Source organism: Coffea arabica, chromosome 11e (assembly GCF_036785885.1).
Source record: "Coffea arabica cultivar ET-39 chromosome 11e, Coffea Arabica ET-39 HiFi, whole genome shotgun sequence".
NCBI classification, from domain to species: Eukaryota; Viridiplantae; Streptophyta; class Magnoliopsida; order Gentianales; family Rubiaceae; genus Coffea; species Coffea arabica.
In genome coordinates, this window is record NC_092331.1 from 53,962,755 (window position 1) to 53,987,773 (window position 25,019).

The 25,019-nt window shown below is 35.4% G+C and overlaps 3 protein-coding genes across 74 annotated transcripts; all 3 read right to left on the bottom strand.

Annotated features, from left to right (window-relative positions):
• Positions 1 to 4,627: 4,627 nt before the first annotated feature.
• LOC140021532 (uncharacterized) lies at positions 4,628 to 8,905 on the bottom strand. Of its 21 annotated transcripts, none has more exons than XM_072072609.1 (11): positions 8,559 to 8,905; positions 8,344 to 8,374; positions 7,944 to 8,080; positions 6,618 to 6,684; positions 6,416 to 6,469; positions 6,134 to 6,208; positions 5,808 to 5,843; positions 5,680 to 5,712; positions 5,396 to 5,504; positions 4,799 to 4,828; positions 4,628 to 4,665 (listed from the first exon to the last, which is right to left on the bottom strand). In XM_072072609.1, the coding sequence occupies exons 4-9, from the start codon at positions 6,624 to 6,626 to the stop codon at positions 5,406 to 5,408; spliced, it is 306 nt and encodes a 101-aa protein (XP_071928710.1). In that variant the 5' UTR covers positions 6,627 to 6,684; positions 7,944 to 8,080; positions 8,344 to 8,374; positions 8,559 to 8,905; the 3' UTR covers positions 4,628 to 4,665; positions 4,799 to 4,828; positions 5,396 to 5,405. The 21 variants fall into 21 exon arrangements, 11 of the variants coding, with proteins under 11 accessions (XP_071928710.1, XP_071928709.1, XP_071928708.1 ...); XM_072072608.1 differs by having other exon boundaries at positions 8,326 to 8,374; XM_072072607.1 differs by having other exon boundaries at positions 8,531 to 8,905.
• Positions 8,906 to 9,404: 499 nt separating this feature from the next.
• On the bottom strand, positions 9,405 to 16,659 carry LOC113688099 (uncharacterized). 28 transcript variants are annotated; one of them, XR_011825213.1, is made up of 15 exons: positions 16,286 to 16,656; positions 16,081 to 16,157; positions 15,699 to 15,835; positions 14,373 to 14,439; positions 14,171 to 14,224; positions 13,889 to 13,963; positions 13,563 to 13,619; positions 13,435 to 13,467; positions 13,151 to 13,259; positions 12,554 to 12,583; positions 12,320 to 12,420; positions 10,595 to 10,911; positions 10,087 to 10,212; positions 9,874 to 9,998; positions 9,405 to 9,782 (listed from the first exon to the last, which is right to left on the bottom strand). XR_011825213.1 is itself a non-coding variant. In XM_072072278.1 (8 exons), the coding sequence occupies exons 3-8, from the start codon at positions 14,379 to 14,381 to the stop codon at positions 13,161 to 13,163; spliced, it is 306 nt and encodes a 101-aa protein (XP_071928379.1). In that variant the 5' UTR covers positions 14,382 to 14,439; positions 15,699 to 16,157; positions 16,286 to 16,659; the 3' UTR covers positions 13,150 to 13,160. The 28 variants fall into 28 exon arrangements, 1 of the variants encoding a protein (XP_071928379.1); XR_011825209.1 differs by having other exon boundaries at positions 15,699 to 16,157; positions 16,286 to 16,655; XR_011825210.1 differs by having other exon boundaries at positions 13,563 to 13,598; positions 13,835 to 13,963; positions 15,699 to 16,157; positions 16,286 to 16,655.
• A 500-nt stretch (positions 16,660 to 17,159) lies between these two features.
• On the bottom strand, positions 17,160 to 24,426 carry LOC113688098 (uncharacterized). 25 transcript variants are annotated; one of them, XR_011825234.1, is made up of 15 exons: positions 24,041 to 24,417; positions 23,836 to 23,912; positions 23,454 to 23,590; positions 22,128 to 22,194; positions 21,926 to 21,979; positions 21,644 to 21,718; positions 21,318 to 21,374; positions 21,190 to 21,222; positions 20,906 to 21,014; positions 20,309 to 20,338; positions 20,075 to 20,175; positions 18,350 to 18,666; positions 17,842 to 17,967; positions 17,629 to 17,753; positions 17,160 to 17,537 (listed from the first exon to the last, which is right to left on the bottom strand). XR_011825234.1 is itself a non-coding variant. In XM_072072279.1 (8 exons), the coding sequence occupies exons 3-8, from the start codon at positions 22,134 to 22,136 to the stop codon at positions 20,916 to 20,918; spliced, it is 306 nt and encodes a 101-aa protein (XP_071928380.1). In that variant the 5' UTR covers positions 22,137 to 22,194; positions 23,454 to 23,912; positions 24,041 to 24,421; the 3' UTR covers positions 20,905 to 20,915. The 25 variants fall into 25 exon arrangements, 1 of the variants encoding a protein (XP_071928380.1); XR_011825231.1 differs by having other exon boundaries at positions 23,454 to 23,912; positions 24,041 to 24,416; XR_011825230.1 differs by lacking the exon at positions 21,190 to 21,222 and having other exon boundaries at positions 21,318 to 21,353; positions 23,854 to 23,884; positions 24,069 to 24,414.
• Positions 24,427 to 25,019: the final 593 nt, after the last annotated feature.

The window sequence follows — 25,019 nt, forward strand, 5'->3', positions numbered from 1 at the left end:
TCTGTTCATCTCAGAAATCTGCCTTCTATTTATAGCTACGGTCCGAAGATTCTAGATCAGAATTGTCATGCTAACATTGCTTATTTTGTCCTAACACTGAACGGTGATCCAACTGACTCCTAACAGAATTGCAGCTAACTCTCTCACGTGTATTTCCATCCTCCACGTCAGCCATGCAGCTGTTCACGTTCTTCATCTTAGCTTGCGTCTTCATGGGAATGATCCGCTGGTCTGCCACTGCATGGAGTTGATAGTCTTGCGGATCATGACATAAGTTTCCTTGAAACTAGCTAAGGTTAAAGTTGAAATAAGAGGACATCATTAAGATTCCCAAAGTTACAGGTTCACTTAGCACAGTTACTAGTGCATGTACAAAATGGCTCTCTACTTTATACAAGTTCTCTTTAGCAGCTGAAAGATAAGACTTGACATGCAGTCACTTTTAGGGAGTTTTTGTATATTTGATGCATTATCAAACCTTCGTAATTTTATCTGTAAAACAATTAATCGGTGTAATTATCCAAGTTTAATTGTATGTCAAATGTTCATGCCAAGTTTAACTTTTTGGTGATGGATCACATTCGTTTCTATATTCTGCTTCACTAAAGAAGCATCAACTTATAGCTAGTTTTCTGGCAATCCAAATTCATTAACCTTGGTAAATTTACTCTTCATTTTTGTTAGAGATTTCTTGTAAGTTAGAAGCATTGGATGCATTATTAGAAGTTTAGCCAATTTGTAGTCATGGCCTTCCCCTTGGGATTGCTCCAACTTAGTACCTTTAGGTTCATATTTGGCACATGTTGCCTCTCAAGGTTATTTTTGTGAGTATAGAACCACATTGACAAGTTTTAACTGATCCTTGTGGTTGGAATTTGGAATCGAGTATGTCCTCAGTTGTTAAAATACATATTTTCTGTACTATATTATATGTATCTCAATGTGCAAGTTATCTAACAAACGCTATTAAGTGGAGCCAAAAAAAAAAGTGGCTATTCAAGTCATCAAATCCTGAACAGATTTGTGGTTCAATTTTCTTGTTTATTAATTTTTGTGTTGCTGAATCAATGCACTTGTCCTTAAACAACTCAAAAGTTTGACCCAATTAAGAAATCAAGCATGCATATAATATTCCCACATTCCCTCTACTCGTAGCTGCAATTGGCAATAACAATCGGAGAAAGACAATGTCAAAATGGGTAGTCTTAGCTGAAGTGTGCAGAATGTTCTTTTTCATCACATGTCCACTATACTTTCTTTATGTGGATTATTCTTCCAGTTCTCATACAAATGTATCTTTTTACATCCCATCTTACCTTTTTGCTTTAAATTTATCCTAATCATGCTAGGACAAATCATATTAAGGCTAAAAGCATGTATATTCCTTAACAAATCTAAGAAGGAAGCAGCATGCATATTATGATCTCCAAAGTGGCGGACAAGCATGGCAATTAACTAATAAAATACAAGTCAAAACGTTTTTATTTAGTACATTTTGGTTCCAAGTGGAGTTTTTTTTTTTTGAAAAACCAAGTGGAGCTTTAAACAAAGTCAAGATTGAGTGAAGGAAAAGTCACCATCGTTGCCCATCATCGAGTTGATAAGACAAGGATGAATCTGAAAAATCACAGCCCTTATTCGGCTATTCTATTGGGGATGAAATGGCCCGGATAAACGGTTTTGTGATTCTCCATTTTAAGCCCATGTATATGAGTTTGTTCAATTCGATTGTCCACACAAATTGAACCTAAAAGCCCATTTGTCTATCTATTATCGCCGCAAAATTTGCAACTAAATGGGCTGCTTCGTAATGTATACAATATAAAAAAAAAAAAAGAAGTAATTTTAGAGATGTGTTATTTATCATGTATTTTTTGAGCAAAAAGTTGTGTAGGTTTGATCTATAGGTGGCCTCACTCGTAGATTGAGCAGTAAAGATTGTGCCACATCATGAAAGCAAAATTAAATATTCAGACTCCTTTTTCTATCTTCCTAGTTTCCACTTCATCCTAAAAATAAAGACAAAATACTAGTCTTCAATATTTTCTTTTTTGGTGGGGAAGGAGAGATTGGGTTGAGGGTCTAAACGGTTCGAATTGAACTTGCTTGGGACAAAATAACAAAAAACAAACCATGAACAATACCTACACATGTCAAATGATTCTATTTTCCAAACACCAAGGAGGTGGAACATGCTGAAATTTTTATAAAAAAAATATCTATCTACTGTTAAGAGAAGGTATGAAACGAGTTGCTCCCTGAATCACTAACAATCCATTGAAGAACTCCATTAAGCGTAGTTTCTCAAAATTGAGCTATTTAACAAATGTTCCCACCATTTTCTAGCTTGAGGCAATGGTACATTATTAATTTTAACATTCTGGGCCCTGAATAAGATATTATCAATCCACAATTACAAATATAACCTTCAATTTTGACCTGACTAAGTGCTATTAATTTCTATAAATTAAGTAGAAATTGTAGCAGAGAAAAGTCAGAAAACTACTTTGCTATCTTTGTTCTTCGCACCTTTAAAATGTAATTTTGTAACTAACTAAATGCATGAATCTACATGCCACAGTCATGTTCTGTATGTATAAACACATATGCCTATGTGCCCCTCCATATGGTGATATATATTGACGATCAATTTGTTTCTCATTTATATGCAAAAATTGAAAAGGGGAAAGATGTATGAATAACTAAATGTAAATTACCACCTTAATTGCCATATATGTATGACAAGCATAAACACCAAGTCAACATATAAATTGGGATCCTGAACTTAAGGTCTCCATATTTGTAAACAAATTTATTGGCAATACAACATATCTCATTTCCGTCTTGAACTTTAAGCAAGACAAAGAGTTTCCCCATATACATTTGCACTCCAGGGCTCTGCCATATATTCAGTAGAAAAAACATGAGTACTACTTGAATGAATGGTAAGCCTTGGAATGAGACTTTGATATACTATGCAATTGCAGAAAAAGTTGCTAACGGATTATCTCATATATAATGGTATTACTATCTACTTCAAGGCGTGATGTCTTTGATAAACTGAAGTTTGATCTTCCGCAATGCTCCTAGAACTTCTTTCATGTTTATTCTCTCCTCAGGAGCATCTGTCGTGCAACTTAAACTAAGTTGCAAGATAGACGATATGCATTCAATCTTCCTTTGTACCGTTTTATCTTCAGGATGAAGCAAGTCTCCGTCTATAACCTGAGTCACAGAATCTGGTGAGCATTCTTGTGTCCAAAGCCTGAGGTTTAATTCTTCTGTAAACATCTCATCCTTAGGCTTTCTTTTTTGTAAATGTCTCCATCAATATAATCCCAAAGCTATAAACATCACTACTTGTTGAAATCAATCCTTCTAGTCCGTACTCTAGCATCAAAAAATTTGAAACTAGTTGTTAAAGTCAAGTACTAGTACCAGTTCACCAATTTTACATTTTTTTCAAAATTTTTAAATTTCACATACTGTACTAGCCATTAAAAGTTGAAACTTTAATTTGAATGACAGAAAAAATTTGAAATTGGAATCAAGAAAAGTCACCTGGGGCAATATATCCAAATGTAGCAAGAGTCTTTGTTTGCATCACAGATTCTCCGTCTCCCAACAACTTGGCAATTCCAAAATCGCAAATATGTCCAACCATGTCTTCATCTAGGAGAATATTGCTAGGCTTCAAGTCACAGTGAACTATAGGCATTGAATAGCCATAGTGGAGATATTCCAAACCAGAAGCCACATCTATCATGATACCCAACCTTTGCTTGATGTTTAAGAAATGAGGGTTTGAATGAAGCCATTTCTCAAGGCTTCCATTGGGCATGTATTCGAGCACCAAAGCCTTAAAGTCAGGGCTAGAGCAAGCAGTAATTACTCTAGTTAAATTTCGATGACGAAGGCAGCTTAAGATTTCACATTCTCTGTCAAAGCTTTTAAATGCACCTTCTGGCTGCAAATCGAATACCTTTATGGCCCAAACCATCCCATTTTCGCGAATTCCCTTGTAAACTGAACCAAAGCTCCCCGAGCCAAGTAAGTTACTCTCGCTGAATCCATTTGTTATTTGTCTAAGTTCATGGAAGGACACCCTTTCAAATGTCGCCATGGGAAGCAAGTTCTGAGTTGGAGCTAGAATTTTCTTTCTCAACTTTAACCGTATCAAAAAAATTGAAATCACCAAGGCTAATATGACAGATCCTGATGTCAACAGAACAACCATGACTATCCTTTTTGTCCTTGATTCATGCTCAAATATACTTGCACAAGGTTGGAGCCAAGGAGCGCCACACAATGCTTCATTTGAGAGAAAAGACAGGTTCGTGAAATTTGCGAATGGCCCTCCATGAGGAATCGGTCCTCTCAATCTGATACTTTCTTTTTTTTTTCAGTGCATAGGCAGACACAAACATATATAGTTATAATAAATCACACACACCTCAAACAAAAAAGAAATGAATTCTTTCATATCTTGATAAACACTTCAAATGTATACTAATCCTATGAACAACCAAGTAAAATGACATTGATATGGTATGAAGAGACATACACATCAGCTTGCATGTACACTTCAGAACCAAGATTGATCAATGTCCTCAGACTGGTTACACTATTTTCTCCAATGTCTCTATATTTCTTTTCCAATCAGAGCTACAAGAAGTTAAGAGAAAAAAAAAGTAAAGAAGCATTGCAGGTCAAAGGGAACTTGTGCAAAGAAATAGGAGTCAGAGCAATAAAGGTGAGTAGTATCAATACCCAAATGCAAGAAAACTTAGAAGGATACAAAACTTTCTGTTGTTCAAATACCTCGTTCCTGCAAAAGAGATACCCAGAATATTAGAAATTTGGCATATAACAGAAATTCCGTCTCCAAATTCGCAACTTAATAGTGAAATATTAAACATAAAGTAGGTAAGTACTCCAACTCATATAATCCCACTACTGATGGTAATAAGCTCAATAAAGTGGTAACAGGGGATGGTTCTCCAAATAACAACTGTAAGCGGGTGAGTTCAGTATGAGGCAACCAACGGATTCCCACCCACACCTCCCCGTCTCAAGAAAATAGAAAAGGGCAAAAAAGGGCGAAAAAAAATAGAAGGAAAAGAAAAAAGAAAGAAAAGGAAATGAATATTGGCAATATGGGAGTCAAATGAAGCAAAGTCTAATCTATTTATACACAAAAAAGGATCACTCTCTTCCAGTTTCAGATCGTTAGTTTTCACTACTACAGGAAGTTCAGCTACCGCCCGCTAGAAGCAAAAAAAAAAAAATTTTAAAGACATCGAGTGAGAGAATTGGGCTCCAAAACACCCTTCCGTACAATGATACAAAGATGGAAAAAGGACAAAAGAAAATGAAGAAAGTTACGGGTAATAACCAGAAATTAGCTAATTCAAAGTCCTCCCAAACTGTTCAATATATTTCTTATCTGCATTGGCTAGGCGATCTTGAAACTGCACCCACTCACTTCTGCACCTCTCTCTTACCTACCAAATTAGATAGAAAAGAATTCAAGCTAGTTACTTGACGTTTGGACAAATCTAATGAAATTCAGTTCAATGCAAAATCATGCAATTCAAACAGAGTGCAGATATAAGACCTATGAATCCTAATTTAAACATGATTGTTAGAATGTAGGTGATATAGAATAACTCAGATTACCATAAAATTGGATGAAGAAGCTTTCAGAGTTGACTTTTGCAAAAAAAACGAAGGACAAAGAAAAGGCCTCAATAAAAAAATATACAGAAAGGTTGAAATGGAAACCGAACAAGTAACAGCTTACATACCCCTTGCCAAGGAGCTTTTCCATTTTCAGATTGACCCTGGAATCAACGAAGCTGAAGCTGTTAGCATCATTATCAACAAAACAAATCTAAATGAGGGGAAACCAGATCAAGGGACAAGTAGGATAATTGACGTGGAAGAAAAAAATGTAAATAAGGGGGTTGCTGCTAAAAAGTTGCTTATTTTATAAATGAAGAACCATTTGCTCAAAAATGGAAATTAAAGTTGAACAGAACAACATTTGCAAACAACTAAACTTCATTATTTTAATCACCTCTAGGAAAAGGAAAAGCAAGTCCCGATGGTTGTAATAAAGTAGTTAACTGACCTGACTTCCCAGAGAAGGAATAACTTGATGAACTATCCACTGAGAGTCAACCACATCAATTTTCTCATGTGCAGGCTACACAGGCAAAATACACTTACAATGAAACTGATAATACGCAGACATCCATTTGAAATACATACATGTTTTCCAATTTTATCTGTTTTACATGCCACTGTCCCGCAGATCTCTCCTTCCAACAGGAATATGAAAAGCAGGTAGACAAGCCTTCTTTTCTAAATCTTTCAAATAATACAGTGATAAGAAACAAATAAAACCACTGACCTCCACACATCTCCTTAGTGCAAAATCCAATCCCCAACCATGCACCAAATCATTCTAGAAATGTTATTGAAAGTAAAAAATCAGCGTGAGCTCTAAGCTGGAAAGAACCAAGGCTAATGAGAGCAGCTAAAAGCAAAAATAGTTGGAGGTACAACAAGGCTTAAAACATACGTATACAAATGACAAAGTTAGAGAAGGGAACCTGAATCATATGCCAAACACATCGCCAAGCATCCCGCGAGAAAACAGGAGCCACAATTTCCACAAAGCTGAATTCAAAAAGGAAAAACACAAGGAAAATTAGTTGAAGGTAAATGTTGAAGCCACCCCAATCCTTTATACTTTTCTTAACTATATATCTCCATTTTAAGGGCCTGAGCATAAATCATGGGTCATAACTCAACCTACAAACACTACCATAAAATCAAATTTTTCAACAATAAGACGTGATATTGCTATGAGATGTCTTGTAGCTAAGCTCTTCTTTTTGGCAATGGTCAACCTGATGAAGAAATATGACCATCAGAGAAAGTGAGCTTCTTGTTTCTGGCAATTTCAACTTTCAAGCCATGTAAATAAACAATAGTTTCCCAAGACAACATTTTTGTTGTTTTTCAGTTTAATATTATTATTTTCTTGGGTTAAAGAGATTGACCTTCGGAAAACCAAACAATCAATCTCTGGAAAATTTAAATCTTTGGAAAACCAAACAATCACTCGGAAGAGAAAAAAACAAATCCTTTTCAGGTTTGGATTATAAGAAAATAAAAACAAGAAAAACAAACTGCATGGCTCCCAAATTGCCATTCAGTCAATCAAAAGAACAATGTATCAGTTCAAAACTACAAAATTCAATCTATTATGATAAGTGAACCCTGCTCAATTACAATACAATCTCATCTCATACTACCTGGGGTCAGTAACTTGCTATCATCTTCTTTCCCGCAGGTGTCTCTAATATCAGAAAATAATGTTTCTTCCATTTATCTCCTTTTTGAATGCGAAGAATTAGCATAAAAGTCCTTAAAAAGTTATTCATAAAGAGGTTAACATATTTAGTTAACTCTACACTCATGACTGTAAGCGTTGGTAGATTTATTAGTTTCAGATACTAAATGATCCTCAGATATCCATTAAATATAGAAGAGATAAAAATTCAGACAAAGCCAGCAATTCTAAAGCCCAAACTGCTAGCCGAAAAATCGTGGAATTTTACACAAATTATACCAAAACCTCCAATTCTCTTAGCTAAATATAATAAATTACCAAAATTTACGAAACCCACAATGGGTATTAGGGCAAAATAATTCCCAAGGTCGGTTTTTTTCTTGAAGTGGTTCGATTATTAAAGAGGGGAAACAACGAAAGAGAACAAGATTTCCTAATGTTGTGCACCAATTAAGGACGATATACTACTACTCCGTTGAAATGTAGATAGAAATTCAGATTAATTGAAACAAAAGAAAAAAGAGCGCGAAAGAGAGAGATTGAGATATTGAGAGAAGGAAGAAAGTTGAAGAAAATATACCTCCGGTTGCAAGGTTATTCTCGGTCTGAAGAACCGCGATACTCTGCATCTTGGACGCCATCGTACCTTCTCTTCTATCTATCTCCCTGAGATTAGCTTTCCTTTTTCAGTTCAGAAACTTCTACTGCGGATTCCGTCTGTAAGTAGTAGAGAGCTACATTAGAAGATGTGGCTGGAATTTGATGATGGGGAGGAGAGGGAAAGACAAGTAAAGAGGGGCAGCCAAACAAACGGCTTCCAGAGTCCAAATCCCAGCTACCAAAGAAATCACAAACCAGTCTCCTAAAAGCAATGAAAAAAATGCTTGCACAACAAAACACAAGAACCATTAGCATCAAACAAGTTTTTACAGAGGAGGAGAAAAACATGAATACAGAGCAACCTGAAGAGAAGACCCGACCTCACTGGAGAGAAAGAAGAAAGCACAAGATCTGCAACCAACAGTGAAGATGGCACGTCCTTGGGCGGTAACAAGCCCGTGGATGAGAAAAAAAAGAGAAAACTGCACGTCAGTGGACAAGGGACAAAAGAAATACGAACTTTAGCCAAAAAAAAAAAAACAAAAAAAAACAAAAAGAGGGGCAGACCAGAGGTAACCCGAAGAGAAGATCTGACCTCACCGGAGATGAAGAAGAAAGCCTATTACAACAAAACAAAGGAGGAGGTCAACAAAATTTTGTACCAGGTTCCAGAGGATGCGGATAAGTGATAGAGCAACATTATCCCAAAAAAAACCAAAAAAAGAAAGAAAGAGAATGTAATGGGAGAGAGAATGCAGCGGGAAGAGAGCAAATGCAGCAGAAGATCAGAAAGACGGAAGCACGGGCACATGGGACACTGGCAGGCGAGGCCAGATGGGAAAACTAACGCGCGATGCGCGAACAACATGATGATTCCAATCCACATGCCGGGCACGTGAGAGGACGACGAAAATTCTGGCTGAATGGAGTTGCCATGTTATCTACTTATGTTGACTAGGAGGCAATAACGCGCTTCGCGCGATAGTAATGTAAAATGCCCATTCCATTTCTGAAGTAAGAAAAATAACATTTCATTTAGAAATGTACATTTTTTAGTATATATATACCATGAGTCTGAAGGTTTGTTGATATTTCTTGGCTACAAACTTTCATGGAAGTTGCTAAATTTCTAAATTTAATGGAAGTGCTTTGGAACCTCCAAAGCCTGAATTTCTAAATTTTGCTAAACTTCCAAAGTCTGAAATGCAAATTTAAATTTCTAAATTTTTAATAGGAACTTCCAAACTCTGAAGTTTTGTTAATGCAAATTTAATGGAGCATTTTTCTAAATTTAATATATACCAGCCATTTGTTTTTTGTAACCAAAGGTAGGATCAACTTTATTGCTAAACATCAAAGTTTAATAAGTAATGCCGTTGGAACATCCATTATGAAAGCTTCAATTGTTGTTTACAACAGTAGGAACTTGCTAAACATTAAATTTGCAGTGCTTTGGAAGCATTTTTCTAACCAGAACTTTTTTCCATTAAGAACATAAATACAACAAATGCCGTGCATTGCGTTGAAGCAGAATCAACGTAAATCAGATGTGCCATCAAATGGAAAATGCAAACTGCCATAGAAACAACTTCTCTATTCCTTTGCGGTCAAACACCAGCACAACAAAGGGAGTCTTGGATTGTGGAATAAAAAGCAATATCTGGCCATTTTTTAGATCATGATCAATAACAAAACGGTTCCAGTTTTGATCAAAACATCTGCCGGTCATACCAACATGATAATATTTATGACTATTTGTAAGAGTTATAGTCGTCGTACTATCTTCATTTAGCCTTAGATTCGCAAATTCTGGTAGATCCTATAAATGTATGAAAAAAAATTGTGATAAGTAAATACACATATGTACAAAAGAAAGAGAGTTAATAAGGTTAGAGAATGCAAAACTATACCAGCTTGTACTTGTACTTTGATAGATAAAATTGATAGAAGCAATTGAATGTAGTCCAGTCATGTTTTAGGAATGGATTCATAGATGAGACAATACGATGGAGAACTGATTCTGAGATTTCATGATCTGTTTATAAAGTAACAAAAGAAACCATATCAGCCATAATAAATACCGTCTAAGCAAAAAATATATATATAATGGTAGTAATAAATACCGGATTCTAGGACCTCATGAATTGTCCTTAGTCCTTGTAAGGAAGTAATGGTAGTAAAACAATCCTTTCATCACGGCTGTTGCTCTTGTCTTCTCAGCGAATTTTCGTCTTTGGAGGCCAGAGAAGCTTGAAATACACAAAGTGAAATTCAATAAGACATTTCACACTAAAAATGACATTAGTTGTTTTGTATATAAGAATGACATTAATTGTTTTGTATATAAGAAGTCATTTTGTTTTAGACACATTAACAATTATGATATACCCAACATTTTTATAGGTTATTATACCAACGTCATAAAAAGAAAACCAAGACCTAAATTGTGGAACTGATTATAAATTAATTACTGTGGAAAGTATATTTAAACTATTAATCTAATCTAGGATGAACACAAAAAAATGAATAAGTAATGTGCAAAAAAAAGGTGGTCAAAGAATTTAACTTATTTCAGAAATAATGAACCAAATAAAGAATCAATCTTAGGAAAGCTGTATGGTCTCGTCTTACATTAATTTCAACTTTGTTCTCTATATGATTTCTTGATTCTTTACCCCAAAGTCTTTTTCTCCCATCAAGAATGCTTCAGAAATTATATGATCAATACATACCTAGCTATTACAGAATGGCAACAAACTGAAATGGCAACAACCTAGCTATTACAGAATTTCTGTGCTTGAGTCCTCTAACAACTATAACTACATAATACACATTAACTAAAAAACATCCAATGAAACTGCACTCATAATCAAACGACAATGCCTAACATAGGACAGCAGATTCCTTCCTCTTTACTGCTTGGCCACATGAGCAGTCAGTTCAGAATTCTGCAGCAAAAAATTAGAAGCATTCAAAATCATTCAAAATAACCAATGAATTCCTAGTCTGCACACACTATTTATTCAGTCAAAAGCATTCAAAATCATTCAAGAAGAATAAGTGTAATCATTCAAAACAGCACTCACACAAGTAACTTATGAAGATGCCTTTATACACAACACACCGAAGCAAAAGTAACATCTCGCAGAAAGAACCAAACACAGAAGAACATCATTTACAGGATATAAAACAGCATTTGTCAAAGTCTGAAACAAAAAGAAGTCTCTAATACAATTCATCTTGCTTTAGCATTCCAATTGATCACTTTCAGAAAAATGAGCTAAAGTAATAAATTTCCACGAACAATAGAATAAGTTAGTATAACAAAGAAATCATAATCTCAAATTCAGAGGCAAAAAACAAAAAAAAAAAAAAAGAACCCTTGTTTTGACAAATATAACAAGTATGATAAAAAACTGACAAATGTTGTCATGGAGCGGAAGACATTTCAAATTCAATTAAGGAAAAATAACTGGTACAGCCTTTTTTTATTGTTTCCATCCCACACATCAACATAACCATCACAACCTCAAGTAGCAAATGTACCATAGCTACAAATCAAAATCAGTTTTGAGACAGATTTTGGCAAAAAGCTCAAGGTATTCAATCAATAGATAATTGTAATAGATCCAACTCAATCACTCAATATATCTAGAGTTGATAAATCAAGCACATAGGCTTATAAATCATTCATGGATACATTGACATTATAAATCATTCTCTTTTGTTTGTTCCATTCCAACTCAATCATTGACATAGCTACCTTAAGAATACATGGATCGGCTCCACTTATCAAGTTCAAAAAAACAGATGTTTCCTAAAGACGCATAGTTATGATGAGAAGCTTGAAGGTCGTGATTGCCTGGGGAATATCTAGAGTTGAAAATTGGAAATCAGGAAAGATAAATTCAGGTTCGATCGCTTATTCGTAAGCTGTTAAAGTTTTGAACTGTCCCCATAATTGATTGTTTTTGCCTTGTTTCTGCAATTATCTCTCATATTTGTTTACAGTAAGCACCATCACATCAAGTAAAGAACACTTCTCTTGCACCCTATATCAATCTAACATGATTCCATCTGGTACTGAGACTACCAAAACCCAAGCTCGTAGCCCAAAGAACCTACAACACTTTGTTCACCATAGCTGAAGACATACTTGGAACAACTAAGGTACCATATACTTTCTTTTTTTTTTCAGTGCATAGGCAGACACAAACATATATAGTTATAATAAATCACACACACCTCAAACAAAAAAGAAATGAATTCTTTCATATCTTGATAAACACTTCAAATGTATACTAATCCTATGAACAACCAAGTAAAATGACATTGATATGGTATGAAGAGACATACACATCAGCTTGCATGTACACTTCAGAACCAAGATTGATCAATGTCCTCAGACTGGTTACACTATTTTCTCCAATGTCTCTATATTTCTTTTCCAATCAGAGCTACAAGAAGTTAAGAGAAAAAAAAAGTAAAGAAGCATTGCAGGTCAAAGGGAACTTGTGCAAAGAAATAGGAGTCAGAGCAATAAAGGTGAGTAGTATCAATACCCAAATGCAAGAAAACTTAGAAGGATACAAAACTTTCTGTTGTTCAAATACCTCGTTCCTGCAAAAGAGATACCCAGAATATTAGAAATTTGGCATATAACAGAAATTCCGTCTCCAAATTCGCAACTTAATAGTGAAATATTAAACATAAAGTAGGTAAGTACTCCAACTCATATAATCCCACTACTGATGGTAATAAGCTCAATAAAGTGGTAACAGGGGATGGTTCTCCAAATAACAACTGTAAGCGGGTGAGTTCAGTATGAGGCAACCAACGGATTCCCACCCACACCTCCCCGTCTCAAGAAAATAGAAAAGGGCAAAAAAGGGCGAAAAAAAATAGAAGGAAAAGAAAAAAGAAAGAAAAGGAAATGAATATTGGCAATATGGGAGTCAAATGAAGCAAAGTCTAATCTATTTATACACAAAAAAGGATCACTCTCTTCCAGTTTCAGATCGTTAGTTTTCACTACTACAGGAAGTTCAGCTACCGCCCGCTAGAAGCAAAAAAAAAAAAATTTTAAAGACATCGAGTGAGAGAATTGGGCTCCAAAACACCCTTCCGTACAATGATACAAAGATGGAAAAAGGACAAAAGAAAATGAAGAAAGTTACGGGTAATAACCAGAAATTAGCTAATTCAAAGTCCTCCCAAACTGTTCAATATATTTCTTATCTGCATTGGCTAGGCGATCTTGAAACTGCACCCACTCACTTCTGCACCTCTCTCTTACCTACCAAATTAGATAGAAAAGAATTCAAGCTAGTTACTTGACGTTTGGACAAATCTAATGAAATTCAGTTCAATGCAAAATCATGCAATTCAAACAGAGTGCAGATATAAGACCTATGAATCCTAATTTAAACATGATTGTTAGAATGTAGGTGATATAGAATAACTCAGATTACCATAAAATTGGATGAAGAAGCTTTCAGAGTTGACTTTTGCAAAAAAAACGAAGGACAAAGAAAAGGCCTCAATAAAAAAATATACAGAAAGGTTGAAATGGAAACCGAACAAGTAACAGCTTACATACCCCTTGCCAAGGAGCTTTTCCATTTTCAGATTGACCCTGGAATCAACGAAGCTGAAGCTGTTAGCATCATTATCAACAAAACAAATCTAAATGAGGGGAAACCAGATCAAGGGACAAGTAGGATAATTGACGTGGAAGAAAAAAATGTAAATAAGGGGGTTGCTGCTAAAAAGTTGCTTATTTTATAAATGAAGAACCATTTGCTCAAAAATGGAAATTAAAGTTGAACAGAACAACATTTGCAAACAACTAAACTTCATTATTTTAATCACCTCTAGGAAAAGGAAAAGCAAGTCCCGATGGTTGTAATAAAGTAGTTAACTGACCTGACTTCCCAGAGAAGGAATAACTTGATGAACTATCCACTGAGAGTCAACCACATCAATTTTCTCATGTGCAGGCTACACAGGCAAAATACACTTACAATGAAACTGATAATACGCAGACATCCATTTGAAATACATACATGTTTTCCAATTTTATCTGTTTTACATGCCACTGTCCCGCAGATCTCTCCTTCCAACAGGAATATGAAAAGCAGGTAGACAAGCCTTCTTTTCTAAATCTTTCAAATAATACAGTGATAAGAAACAAATAAAACCACTGACCTCCACACATCTCCTTAGTGCAAAATCCAATCCCCAACCATGCACCAAATCATTCTAGAAATGTTATTGAAAGTAAAAAATCAGCGTGAGCTCTAAGCTGGAAAGAACCAAGGCTAATGAGAGCAGCTAAAAGCAAAAATAGTTGGAGGTACAACAAGGCTTAAAACATACGTATACAAATGACAAAGTTAGAGAAGGGAACCTGAATCATATGCCAAACACATCGCCAAGCATCCCGCGAGAAAACAGGAGCCACAATTTCCACAAAGCTGAATTCAAAAAGGAAAAACACAAGGAAAATTAGTTGAAGGTAAATGTTGAAGCCACCCCAATCCTTTATACTTTTCTTAACTATATATCTCCATTTTAAGGGCCTGAGCATAAATCATGGGTCATAACTCAACCTACAAACACTACCATAAAATCAAATTTTTCAACAATAAGACGTGATATTGCTATGAGATGTCTTGTAGCTAAGCTCTTCTTTTTGGCAATGGTCAACCTGATGAAGAAATATGACCATCAGAGAAAGTGAGCTTCTTGTTTCTGGCAATTTCAACTTTCAAGCCATGTAAATAAACAATAGTTTCCCAAGACAACATTTTTGTTGTTTTTCAGTTTAATATTATTATTTTCTTGGGTTAAAGAGATTGACCTTCGGAAAACCAAACAATCAATCTCTGGAAAATTTAAATCTTTGGAAAACCAAACAATCACTCGGAAGAGAAAAAAACAAATCCTTTTCAGGTTTGGATTATAAGAAAATAAAAACAAGAAAAACAAACTGCATGGCTCCCAAATTGCCATTCAGTCAATCAAAAGAACAATGTATCAGTTCAAAACTACAAAATTCAATCTATTATGATAAGTGAACCCTGCTCAATTACAATACAATCTCATCTCATACTACCTGGGGTCAGTAACTTGCTATCATCTTCTTTCCCGCAGGTGTCTCTAATATCAGAAAATAATGTTTCTTCCATTTATCTCCTTTTTGAATGCGAAGAATTAGCATAAAAGTCCTTAAAAAGTTATTCATAAAGAGGTTAACATATTTAGTTAACTCTACACTCATGACTGTAAGCGTTGGTAGATTTATTAGTTTCAGATACTAAATGATCCTCAGATATCCATTAAATATAGAAGAGATAAAAATTCAGACAAAGCCAGCAATTCTAAAGCCCAAACTGCTAGCCGAAAAATCGTGGAATTTTACACAAATTATACCAAAACCTCCAATTCTCTTAGCTAAATATAATAAATTACCAAAATTTACGAAACCCACAATGGGTATTAGGGCAAAATAATTCCCAAGGTCGGTTTTTTTCTTGAAGTGGTTCGATTATTAAAGAGGGGAAACAACGAAAGAGAACAAGATTTCCTAATGTTGTGCACCAATTAAGGACGATATACTACTACTCCGTTGAAATGTAGATAGAAATTCAGATTAATTGAAACAAAAGAAAAAAGAGCGCGAAAGAGAGAGATTGAGATATTGAGAGAAGGAAGAAAGTTGAAGAAAATATACCTCCGGTTGCAAGGTTATTCTCGGTCTGAAGAACCGCGATACTCTGCATCTTGGACGCCATCGTACCTTCTCTTCTATCTATCTCCCTGAGATTAGCTTTCCTTTTTCAGTTCAGAAACTTCTACTGCGGATTCCGTCTGTAAGTAGTAGAGAGCTACATTAGAAGATGTGGCTGGAATTTGATGATGGGGAGGAGAGGGAAAGACAAGTAAAGAGGGGCAGCCAAACAAACGGCTTCCAGAGTCCAAATCCCAGCTACCAAAGAAATCACAAACCAGTCTCCTAAAAGCAATGAAAAAAATGCTTGCACAACAAAACACAAGAACCATTAGCATCAAACAAGTTTTTACAGAGGAGGAGAAAAACATGAATACAGAGCAACCTGAAGAGAAGACCCGACCTCACTGGAGAGAAAGAAGAAAGCACAAGATCTGCAACCAACAGTGAAGATGGCACGTCCTTGGGCGGTAACAAGCCCGTGGATGAGAAAAAAAAGAGAAAACTGCACGTCAGTGGACAAGGGACAAAAGAAATACGAACTTTAGCCAAAAAAAAAAAAACAAAAAAAAACAAAAAGAGGGGCAGACCAGAGGTAACCCGAAGAGAAGATCTGACCTCACCGGAGATGAAGAAGAAAGCCTATTACAACAAAACAAAGGAGGAGGTCAACAAAATTTTGTACCAGGTTCCAGAGGATGCGGATAAGTGATAGAGCAACATTATCCCAAAAAAAACCAAAAAAAGAAAGAAAGAGAATGTAATGGGAGAGAGAATGCAGCGGGAAGAGAGCAAATGCAGCAGAAGATCAGAAAGACGGAAGCACGGGCACATGGGACACTGGCAGGCGAGGCCAGATGGGAAAACTAACGCGCGATGCGCGAACAACATGATGATTCCAATCCACATGCCGGGCACGTGAGAGGACGACGAAAATTCTGGCTGAATGGAGTTGCCATGTTATCTACTTATGTTGACTAGGAGGCAATAACGCGCTTCGCGCGATAGTAATGTAAAATGCCCATTCCATTTCTGAAGTAAGAAAAATAACATTTCATTTAGAAATGTACATTTTTTAGTATATATATACCATGAGTCTGAAGGTTTGTTGATATTTCTTGGCTACAAACTTTCATGGAAGTTGCTAAATTTCTAAATTTAATGGAAGTGCTTTGGAACCTCCAAAGCCTGAATTTCTAAATTTTGCTAAACTTCCAAAGTCTGAAATGCAAATTTAAATTTCTAAATTTTTAATAGGAACTTCCAAACTCTGAAGTTTTGTTAATGCAAATTTAATGGAGCATTTTTCTAAATTTAATATATACCAGCCATTTGTTTTTTGTAACCAAAGGTAGGATCAACTTTATTGCTAAACATCAAAGTTTAATAAGTAATGCCGTTGGAACATCCATTATGAAAGCTTCAATTGTTGTTTACAACAGTAGGAACTTGCTAAACATTAAATTTGCAGTGCTTTGGAAGCATTTTTCTAACCAGAACTTTTTTCCATTAAGAACATAAATACAACAAATGCCGTGCATTGCGTTGAAGCAGAATCAACGTAAATCAGATGTGCCATCAAATGGAAAATGCAAACTGCCATAGAAACAACTTCTCTATTCCTTTGCGGTCAAACACCAGCACAACAAAGGGAGTCTTGGATTGTGGAATAAAAAGCAATATCTGGCCATTTTTTAGATCATGATCAATAACAAAACGGTTCCAGTTTTGATCAAAACATCTGCCGGTCATACCAACATGATAATATTTATGACTATTTGTAAGAGTTATAGTCGTCGTACTATCTTCATTTAGCCTTAGATTCGCAAATTCTGGTAGATCCTATAAATGTATGAAAAAAAATTGTGATAAGTAAATACACATATGTACAAAAGAAAGAGAGTTAATAAGGTTAGAGAATGCAAAACTATACCAGCTTGTACTTGTACTTTGATAGATAAAATTGATAGAAGCAATTGAATGTAGTCCAGTCATGTTTTAGGAATGGATTCATAGATGAGACAATACGATGGAGAACTGATTCTGAGATTTCATGATCTGTTTATAAAGTAACAAAAGAAACCATATCAGCCATAATAAATACCGTCTAAGCAAAAAATATATATATAATGGTAGTAATAAATACCGGATTCTAGGACCTCATGAATTGTCCTTAGTCCTTGTAAGGAAGTAATGGTAGTAAAACAATCCTTTCATCACGGCTGTTGCTCTTGTCTTCTCAGCGAATTTTCGTCTTTGGAGGCCAGAGAAGCTTGAAATACACAAAGTGAAATTCAATAAGACATTTCACACTAAAAATGACATTAGTTGTTTTGTATATAAGAATGACATTAATTGTTTTGTATATAAGAAGTCATTTTGTTTTAGACACATTAACAATTATGATATACCCAACATTTTTATAGGTTATTATACCAACGTCATAAAAAGAAAACCAAGACCTAAATTGTGGAACTGATTATAAATTAATTACTGTGGAAAGTATATTTAAACTATTAATCTAATCTAGGATGAACACAAAAAAATGAATAAGTAATGTGCAAAAAAAAGGTGGTCAAAGAATTTAACTTATTTCAGAAATAATGAACCAAATAAAGAATCAATCTTAGGAAAGCTGTATGGTCTCGTCTTACATTAATTTCAACTTTGTTCTCTATATGATTTCTTGATTCTTTACCCCAAAGTCTTTTTCTCCCATCAAGAATGCTTCAGAAATTATATGATCAATACATACCTAGCTATTACAGAATGGCAACAAACTGAAATGGCAACAACCTAGCTATTACAGAATTTCTGTGCTTGAGTCCTCTAACAACTATAACTACATAATACACATTAACTAAAAAACATCCAATGAAACTGCACTCATAATCAAACGACAATGCCTAACATAGGACAGCAGATTCCTTCCTCTTTACTGCTTGGCCACATGAGCAGTCAGTTCAGAATTCTGCAGCAAAAAATTAGAAGCATTCAAAATCATTCAAAATAACCAATGAATTCCTAGTCTGCACACACTATTTATTCAGTCAAAAGCATTCAAAATCATTCAAGAAGAATAAGTGTAATCATTCAAAACAGCACTCACACAAGTAACTTATGAAGATGCCTTTATACACAACACACCGAAGCAAAAGTAACATCTCGCAGAAAGAACCAAACACAGAAGAACATCATTTACAGGATATAAAACAGCATTTGTCAAAGTCTGAAACAAAAAGAAGTCTCTAATACAATTCATCTTGCTTTAGCATTCCAATTGATCACTTTCAGAAAAATGAGCTAAAGTAATAAATTTCCACGAACAATAGAATAAGTTAGTATAACAAAGAAATCATAATCTCAAATTCAGAGGCAAAAAACAAAAAAAAAAAAAAAGAACCCTTGTTTTGACAAATATAACAAGTATGATAAAAAACTGACAAATGTTGTCATGGAGCGGAAGACATTTCAAATTCAATTAAGGAAAAATAACTGGTACAGCCTTTTTTTATTGTTTCCATCCCACACATCAACATAACCATCACAACCTCAAGTAGCAAATGTACCATAGCTACAAATCAAAATCAGTTTTGAGACAGATTTTGGCAAAAAGCTCAAGGTATTCAATCAATAGATAATTGTAATAGATCCAACTCAATCACTCAATATATCTAGAGTTGATAAATCAAGCACATAGGCTTATAAATCATTCATGGATACATTGACATTATAAATCATTCTCTTTTGTTTGTTCCATTCCAACTCAATCATTGACATAGCTACCTTAAGAATACATGGATCGGCTCCACTTATCAAGTTCAAAAAAACAGATGTTTCCTAAAGACGCATAGTTATGATGAGAAGCTTGAAGGTCGTGATTGCCTGGGGAATATCTAGAGTTGAAAATTGGAAATCAGGAAAGATAAATTCAGGTTCGATCGCTTATTCGTAAGCTGTTAAAGTTTTGAACTGTCCCCATAATTGATTGTTTTTGCCTTGTTTCTGCAATTATCTCTCATATTTGTTTACAGTAAGCACCATCACATCAAGTAAAGAACACTTCTCTTGCACCCTATATCAATCTAACATGATTCCATCTGGTACTGAGACTACCAAAACCCAAGCTCGTAGCCCAAAGAACCTACAACACTTTGTTCACCATAGCTGAAGACATACTTGGAACAACTAAGGTACCATATACTTTCTTTTTTTTTTCAGTGCATAGGCAGACACAAACATATATAGTTATAATAAATCACACACACCTCAAACAAAAAAGAAATGAATTCTTTCATATCTTGATAAACACTTCAAATGTATACTAATCCTATGAACAACCAAGTAAAATGACATTGATATGGTATGAAGAGACATACACATCAGCTTGCATGTACACTTCAGAACCAAGATTGATCAATGTCCTCAGACTGGTTACACTATTTTCTCCAATGTCTCTATATTTCTTTTCCAATCAGAGCTACAAGAAGTTAAGAGAAAAAAAAAGTAAAGAAGCATTGCAGGTCAAAGGGAACTTGTGCAAAGAAATAGGAGTCAGAGCAATAAAGGTGAGTAGTATCAATACCCAAATGCAAGAAAACTTAGAAGGATACAAAACTTTCTGTTGTTCAAATACCTCGTTCCTGCAAAAGAGATACCCAGAATATTAGAAATTTGGCATATAACAGAAATTCCGTCTCCAAATTCGCAACTTAATAGTGAAATATTAAACATAAAGTAGGTAAGTACTCCAACTCATATAATCCCACTACTGATGGTAATAAGCTCAATAAAGTGGTAACAGGGGATGGTTCTCCAAATAACAACTGTAAGCGGGTGAGTTCAGTATGAGGCAACCAACGGATTCCCACCCACACCTCCCCGTCTCAAGAAAATAGAAAAGGGCAAAAAAGGGCGAAAAAAAATAGAAGGAAAAGAAAAAAGAAAGAAAAGGAAATGAATATTGGCAATATGGGAGTCAAATGAAGCAAAGTCTAATCTATTTATACACAAAAAAGGATCACTCTCTTCCAGTTTCAGATCGTTAGTTTTCACTACTACAGGAAGTTCAGCTACCGCCCGCTAGAAGCAAAAAAAAAAAAATTTTAAAGACATCGAGTGAGAGAATTGGGCTCCAAAACACCCTTCCGTACAATGATACAAAGATGGAAAAAGGACAAAAGAAAATGAAGAAAGTTACGGGTAATAACCAGAAATTAGCTAATTCAAAGTCCTCCCAAACTGTTCAATATATTTCTTATCTGCATTGGCTAGGCGATCTTGAAACTGCACCCACTCACTTCTGCACCTCTCTCTTACCTACCAAATTAGATAGAAAAGAATTCAAGCTAGTTACTTGACGTTTGGACAAATCTAATGAAATTCAGTTCAATGCAAAATCATGCAATTCAAACAGAGTGCAGATATAAGACCTATGAATCCTAATTTAAACATGATTGTTAGAATGTAGGTGATATAGAATAACTCAGATTACCATAAAATTGGATGAAGAAGCTTTCAGAGTTGACTTTTGCAAAAAAAACGAAGGACAAAGAAAAGGCCTCAATAAAAAAATATACAGAAAGGTTGAAATGGAAACCGAACAAGTAACAGCTTACATACCCCTTGCCAAGGAGCTTTTCCATTTTCAGATTGACCCTGGAATCAACGAAGCTGAAGCTGTTAGCATCATTATCAACAAAACAAATCTAAATGAGGGGAAACCAGATCAAGGGACAAGTAGGATAATTGACGTGGAAGAAAAAAATGTAAATAAGGGGGTTGCTGCTAAAAAGTTGCTTATTTTATAAATGAAGAACCATTTGCTCAAAAATGGAAATTAAAGTTGAACAGAACAACATTTGCAAACAACTAAACTTCATTATTTTAATCACCTCTAGGAAAAGGAAAAGCAAGTCCCGATGGTTGTAATAAAGTAGTTAACTGACCTGACTTCCCAGAGAAGGAATAACTTGATGAACTATCCACTGAGAGTCAACCACATCAATTTTCTCATGTGCAGGCTACACAGGCAAAATACACTTACAATGAAACTGATAATACGCAGACATCCATTTGAAATACATACATGTTTTCCAATTTTATCTGTTTTACATGCCACTGTCCCGCAGATCTCTCCTTCCAACAGGAATATGAAAAGCAGGTAGACAAGCCTTCTTTTCTAAATCTTTCAAATAATACAGTGATAAGAAACAAATAAAACCACTGACCTCCACACATCTCCTTAGTGCAAAATCCAATCCCCAACCATGCACCAAATCATTCTAGAAATGTTATTGAAAGTAAAAAATCAGCGTGAGCTCTAAGCTGGAAAGAACCAAGGCTAATGAGAGCAGCTAAAAGCAAAAATAGTTGGAGGTACAACAAGGCTTAAAACATACGTATACAAATGACAAAGTTAGAGAAGGGAACCTGAATCATATGCCAAACACATCGCCAAGCATCCCGCGAGAAAACAGGAGCCACAATTTCCACAAAGCTGAATTCAAAAAGGAAAAACACAAGGAAAATTAGTTGAAGGTAAATGTTGAAGCCACCCCAATCCTTTATACTTTTCTTAACTATATATCTCCATTTTAAGGGCCTGAGCATAAATCATGGGTCATAACTCAACCTACAAACACTACCATAAAATCAAATTTTTCAACAATAAGACGTGATATTGCTATGAGATGTCTTGTAGCTAAGCTCTTCTTTTTGGCAATGGTCAACCTGATGAAGAAATATGACCATCAGAGAAAGTGAGCTTCTTGTTTCTGGCAATTTCAACTTTCAAGCCATGTAAATAAACAATAGTTTCCCAAGACAACATTTTTGTTGTTTTTCAGTTTAATATTATTATTTTCTTGGGTTAAAGAGATTGACCTTCGGAAAACCAAACAATCAATCTCTGGAAAATTTAAATCTTTGGAAAACCAAACAATCACTCGGAAGAGAAAAAAACAAATCCTTTTCAGGTTTGGATTATAAGAAAATAAAAACAAGAAAAACAAACTGCATGGCTCCCAAATTGCCATTCAGTCAATCAAAAGAACAATGTATCAGTTCAAAACTACAAAATTCAATCTATTATGATAAGTGAACCCTGCTCAATTACAATACAATCTCATCTCATACTACCTGGGGTCAGTAACTTGCTATCATCTTCTTTCCCGCAGGTGTCTCTAATATCAGAAAATAATGTTTCTTCCATTTATCTCCTTTTTGAATGCGAAGAATTAGCATAAAAGTCCTTAAAAAGTTATTCATAAAGAGGTTAACATATTTAGTTAACTCTACACTCATGACTGTAAGCGTTGGTAGATTTATTAGTTTCAGATACTAAATGATCCTCAGATATCCATTAAATATAGAAGAGATAAAAATTCAGACAAAGCCAGCAATTCTAAAGCCCAAACTGCTAGCCGAAAAATCGTGGAATTTTACACAAATTATACCAAAACCTCCAATTCTCTTAGCTAAATATAATAAATTACCAAAATTTACGAAACCCACAATGGGTATTAGGGCAAAATAATTCCCAAGGTCGGTTTTTTTCTTGAAGTGGTTCGATTATTAAAGAGGGGAAACAACGAAAGAGAACAAGATTTCCTAATGTTGTGCACCAATTAAGGACGATATACTACTACTCCGTTGAAATGTAGATAGAAATTCAGATTAATTGAAACAAAAGAAAAAAGAGCGCGAAAGAGAGAGATTGAGATATTGAGAGAAGGAAGAAAGTTGAAGAAAATATACCTCCGGTTGCAAGGTTATTCTCGGTCTGAAGAACCGCGATACTCTGCATCTTGGACGCCATCGTACCTTCTCTTCTATCTATCTCCCTGAGATTAGCTTTCCTTTTTCAGTTCAGAAACTTCTACTGCGGATTCCGTCTGTAAGTAGTAGAGAGCTACATTAGAAGATGTGGCTGGAATTTGATGATGGGGAGGAGAGGGAAAGACAAGTAAAGAGGGGCAGCCAAACAAACGGCTTCCAGAGTCCAAATCCCAGCTACCAAAGAAATCACAAACCAGTCTCCTAAAAGCAATGAAAAAAATGCTTGCACAACAAAACACAAGAACCATTAGCATCAAACAAGTTTTTACAGAGGAGGAGAAAAACATGAATACAGAGCAACCTGAAGAGAAGACCCGACCTCACTGGAGAGAAAGAAGAAAGCACAAGATCTGCAACCAACAGTGAAGATGGCACGTCCTTGGGCGGTAACAAGCCCGTGGATGAGAAAAAAAAGAGAAAACTGCACGTCAGTGGACAAGGGACAAAAGAAATACGAACTTTAGCCAAAAAAAAAAAAACAAAAAAAAACAAAAAGAGGGGCAGACCAGAGGTAACCCGAAGAGAAGATCTGACCTCACCGGAGATGAAGAAGAAAGCCTATTACAACAAAACAAAGGAGGAGGTCAACAAAATTTTGTACCAGGTTCCAGAGGATGCGGATAAGTGATAGAGCAACATTATCCCAAAAAAAACCAAAAAAAGAAAGAAAGAGAATGTAATGGGAGAGAGAATGCAGCGGGAAGAGAGCAAATGCAGCAGAAGATCAGAAAGACGGAAGCACGGGCACATGGGACACTGGCAGGCGAGGCCAGATGGGAAAACTAACGCGCGATGCGCGAACAACATGATGATTCCAATCCACATGCCGGGCACGTGAGAGGACGACGAAAATTCTGGCTGAATGGAGTTGCCATGTTATCTACTTATGTTGATAAAACTGATCGGGTTTTGAGGACTAAGATCTTCCAATCTTGCCTCAACAGGAGTATTAAAGTGAGACTGAAAATAGGTCATCAATTTTGCAACATGAAAGTGATGGTATGCAGAGGAAAATTCTTCGTAAGAAAAGAAATTTACAATTTTACCTTTAAAACCATCTTCAATTTTGGTTTCCAAAACAGAGTTGACAATATCAGGATTCAGCTCTATGTTAACAGAATTAACACGTGAAATAATATCAGTATGTGATTTACCCTTTCTAAGATTTGCAAAGAATTGATAAAGCATGTCAGGATAGTAGGTGTTTGGAATGGTCAAAAGATGAGTCCATTTTTGGAATTCAAAAAGGTTGAGAACGGATTCAAGGTCAAACTTACGGAATTCGTAGGGAATGATGGTCCTTTGAGTGATGAAGCCTTTCTGCGAGATCCATTTAAACCTCTCCCTGGCTTTATCATTGATGAACTTGGGCAGGGAGTTGGTTCAACAGCAGTTTGGGTCCCAAGTTGTTCATTTTCTGGATGCTTTCTTTTTTCACTGCGCTGTGTAGTTGGTGCAGCACTCTGGACACCAGACCTTGTCCTT

What these genes read in the sequence shown, in the direction of transcription:
- LOC140021532 (XM_072072609.1), bottom strand. An exon ending in CACTAAGGAGATGTGTGGAG is followed by an intron (nt 6,209 to 6,415) that starts GTCAGTGGTTTT and finishes TTGCCTGTGTAG; the next exon opens with CCTGCACATGAGAAAATTGA. An exon ending in GAAAAGCTCCTTGGCAAGGG is followed by an intron (nt 5,713 to 5,807) that starts GTATGTAAGCTG and finishes TTTTTGCAAAAG; the next exon opens with TCAACTCTGAAAGCTTCTTC.
- LOC113688099 (XM_072072278.1), bottom strand. An exon ending in TTCCTTCTCTGGGAAGTCAG is followed by an intron (nt 13,599 to 13,888) that starts GTCAGTTAACTA and finishes CGTTGATTCCAG; the next exon opens with GGTCAATCTGAAAATGGAAA. An exon ending in CTTCTTCATCCAATTTTATG is followed by an intron (nt 13,260 to 13,434) that starts GTAATCTGAGTT and finishes CTAATTTGGTAG; the next exon opens with GTAAGAGAGAGGTGCAGAAG.
- LOC113688098 (XM_072072279.1), bottom strand. An exon ending in TTCCTTCTCTGGGAAGTCAG is followed by an intron (nt 21,354 to 21,643) that starts GTCAGTTAACTA and finishes CGTTGATTCCAG; the next exon opens with GGTCAATCTGAAAATGGAAA. An exon ending in CTTCTTCATCCAATTTTATG is followed by an intron (nt 21,015 to 21,189) that starts GTAATCTGAGTT and finishes CTAATTTGGTAG; the next exon opens with GTAAGAGAGAGGTGCAGAAG.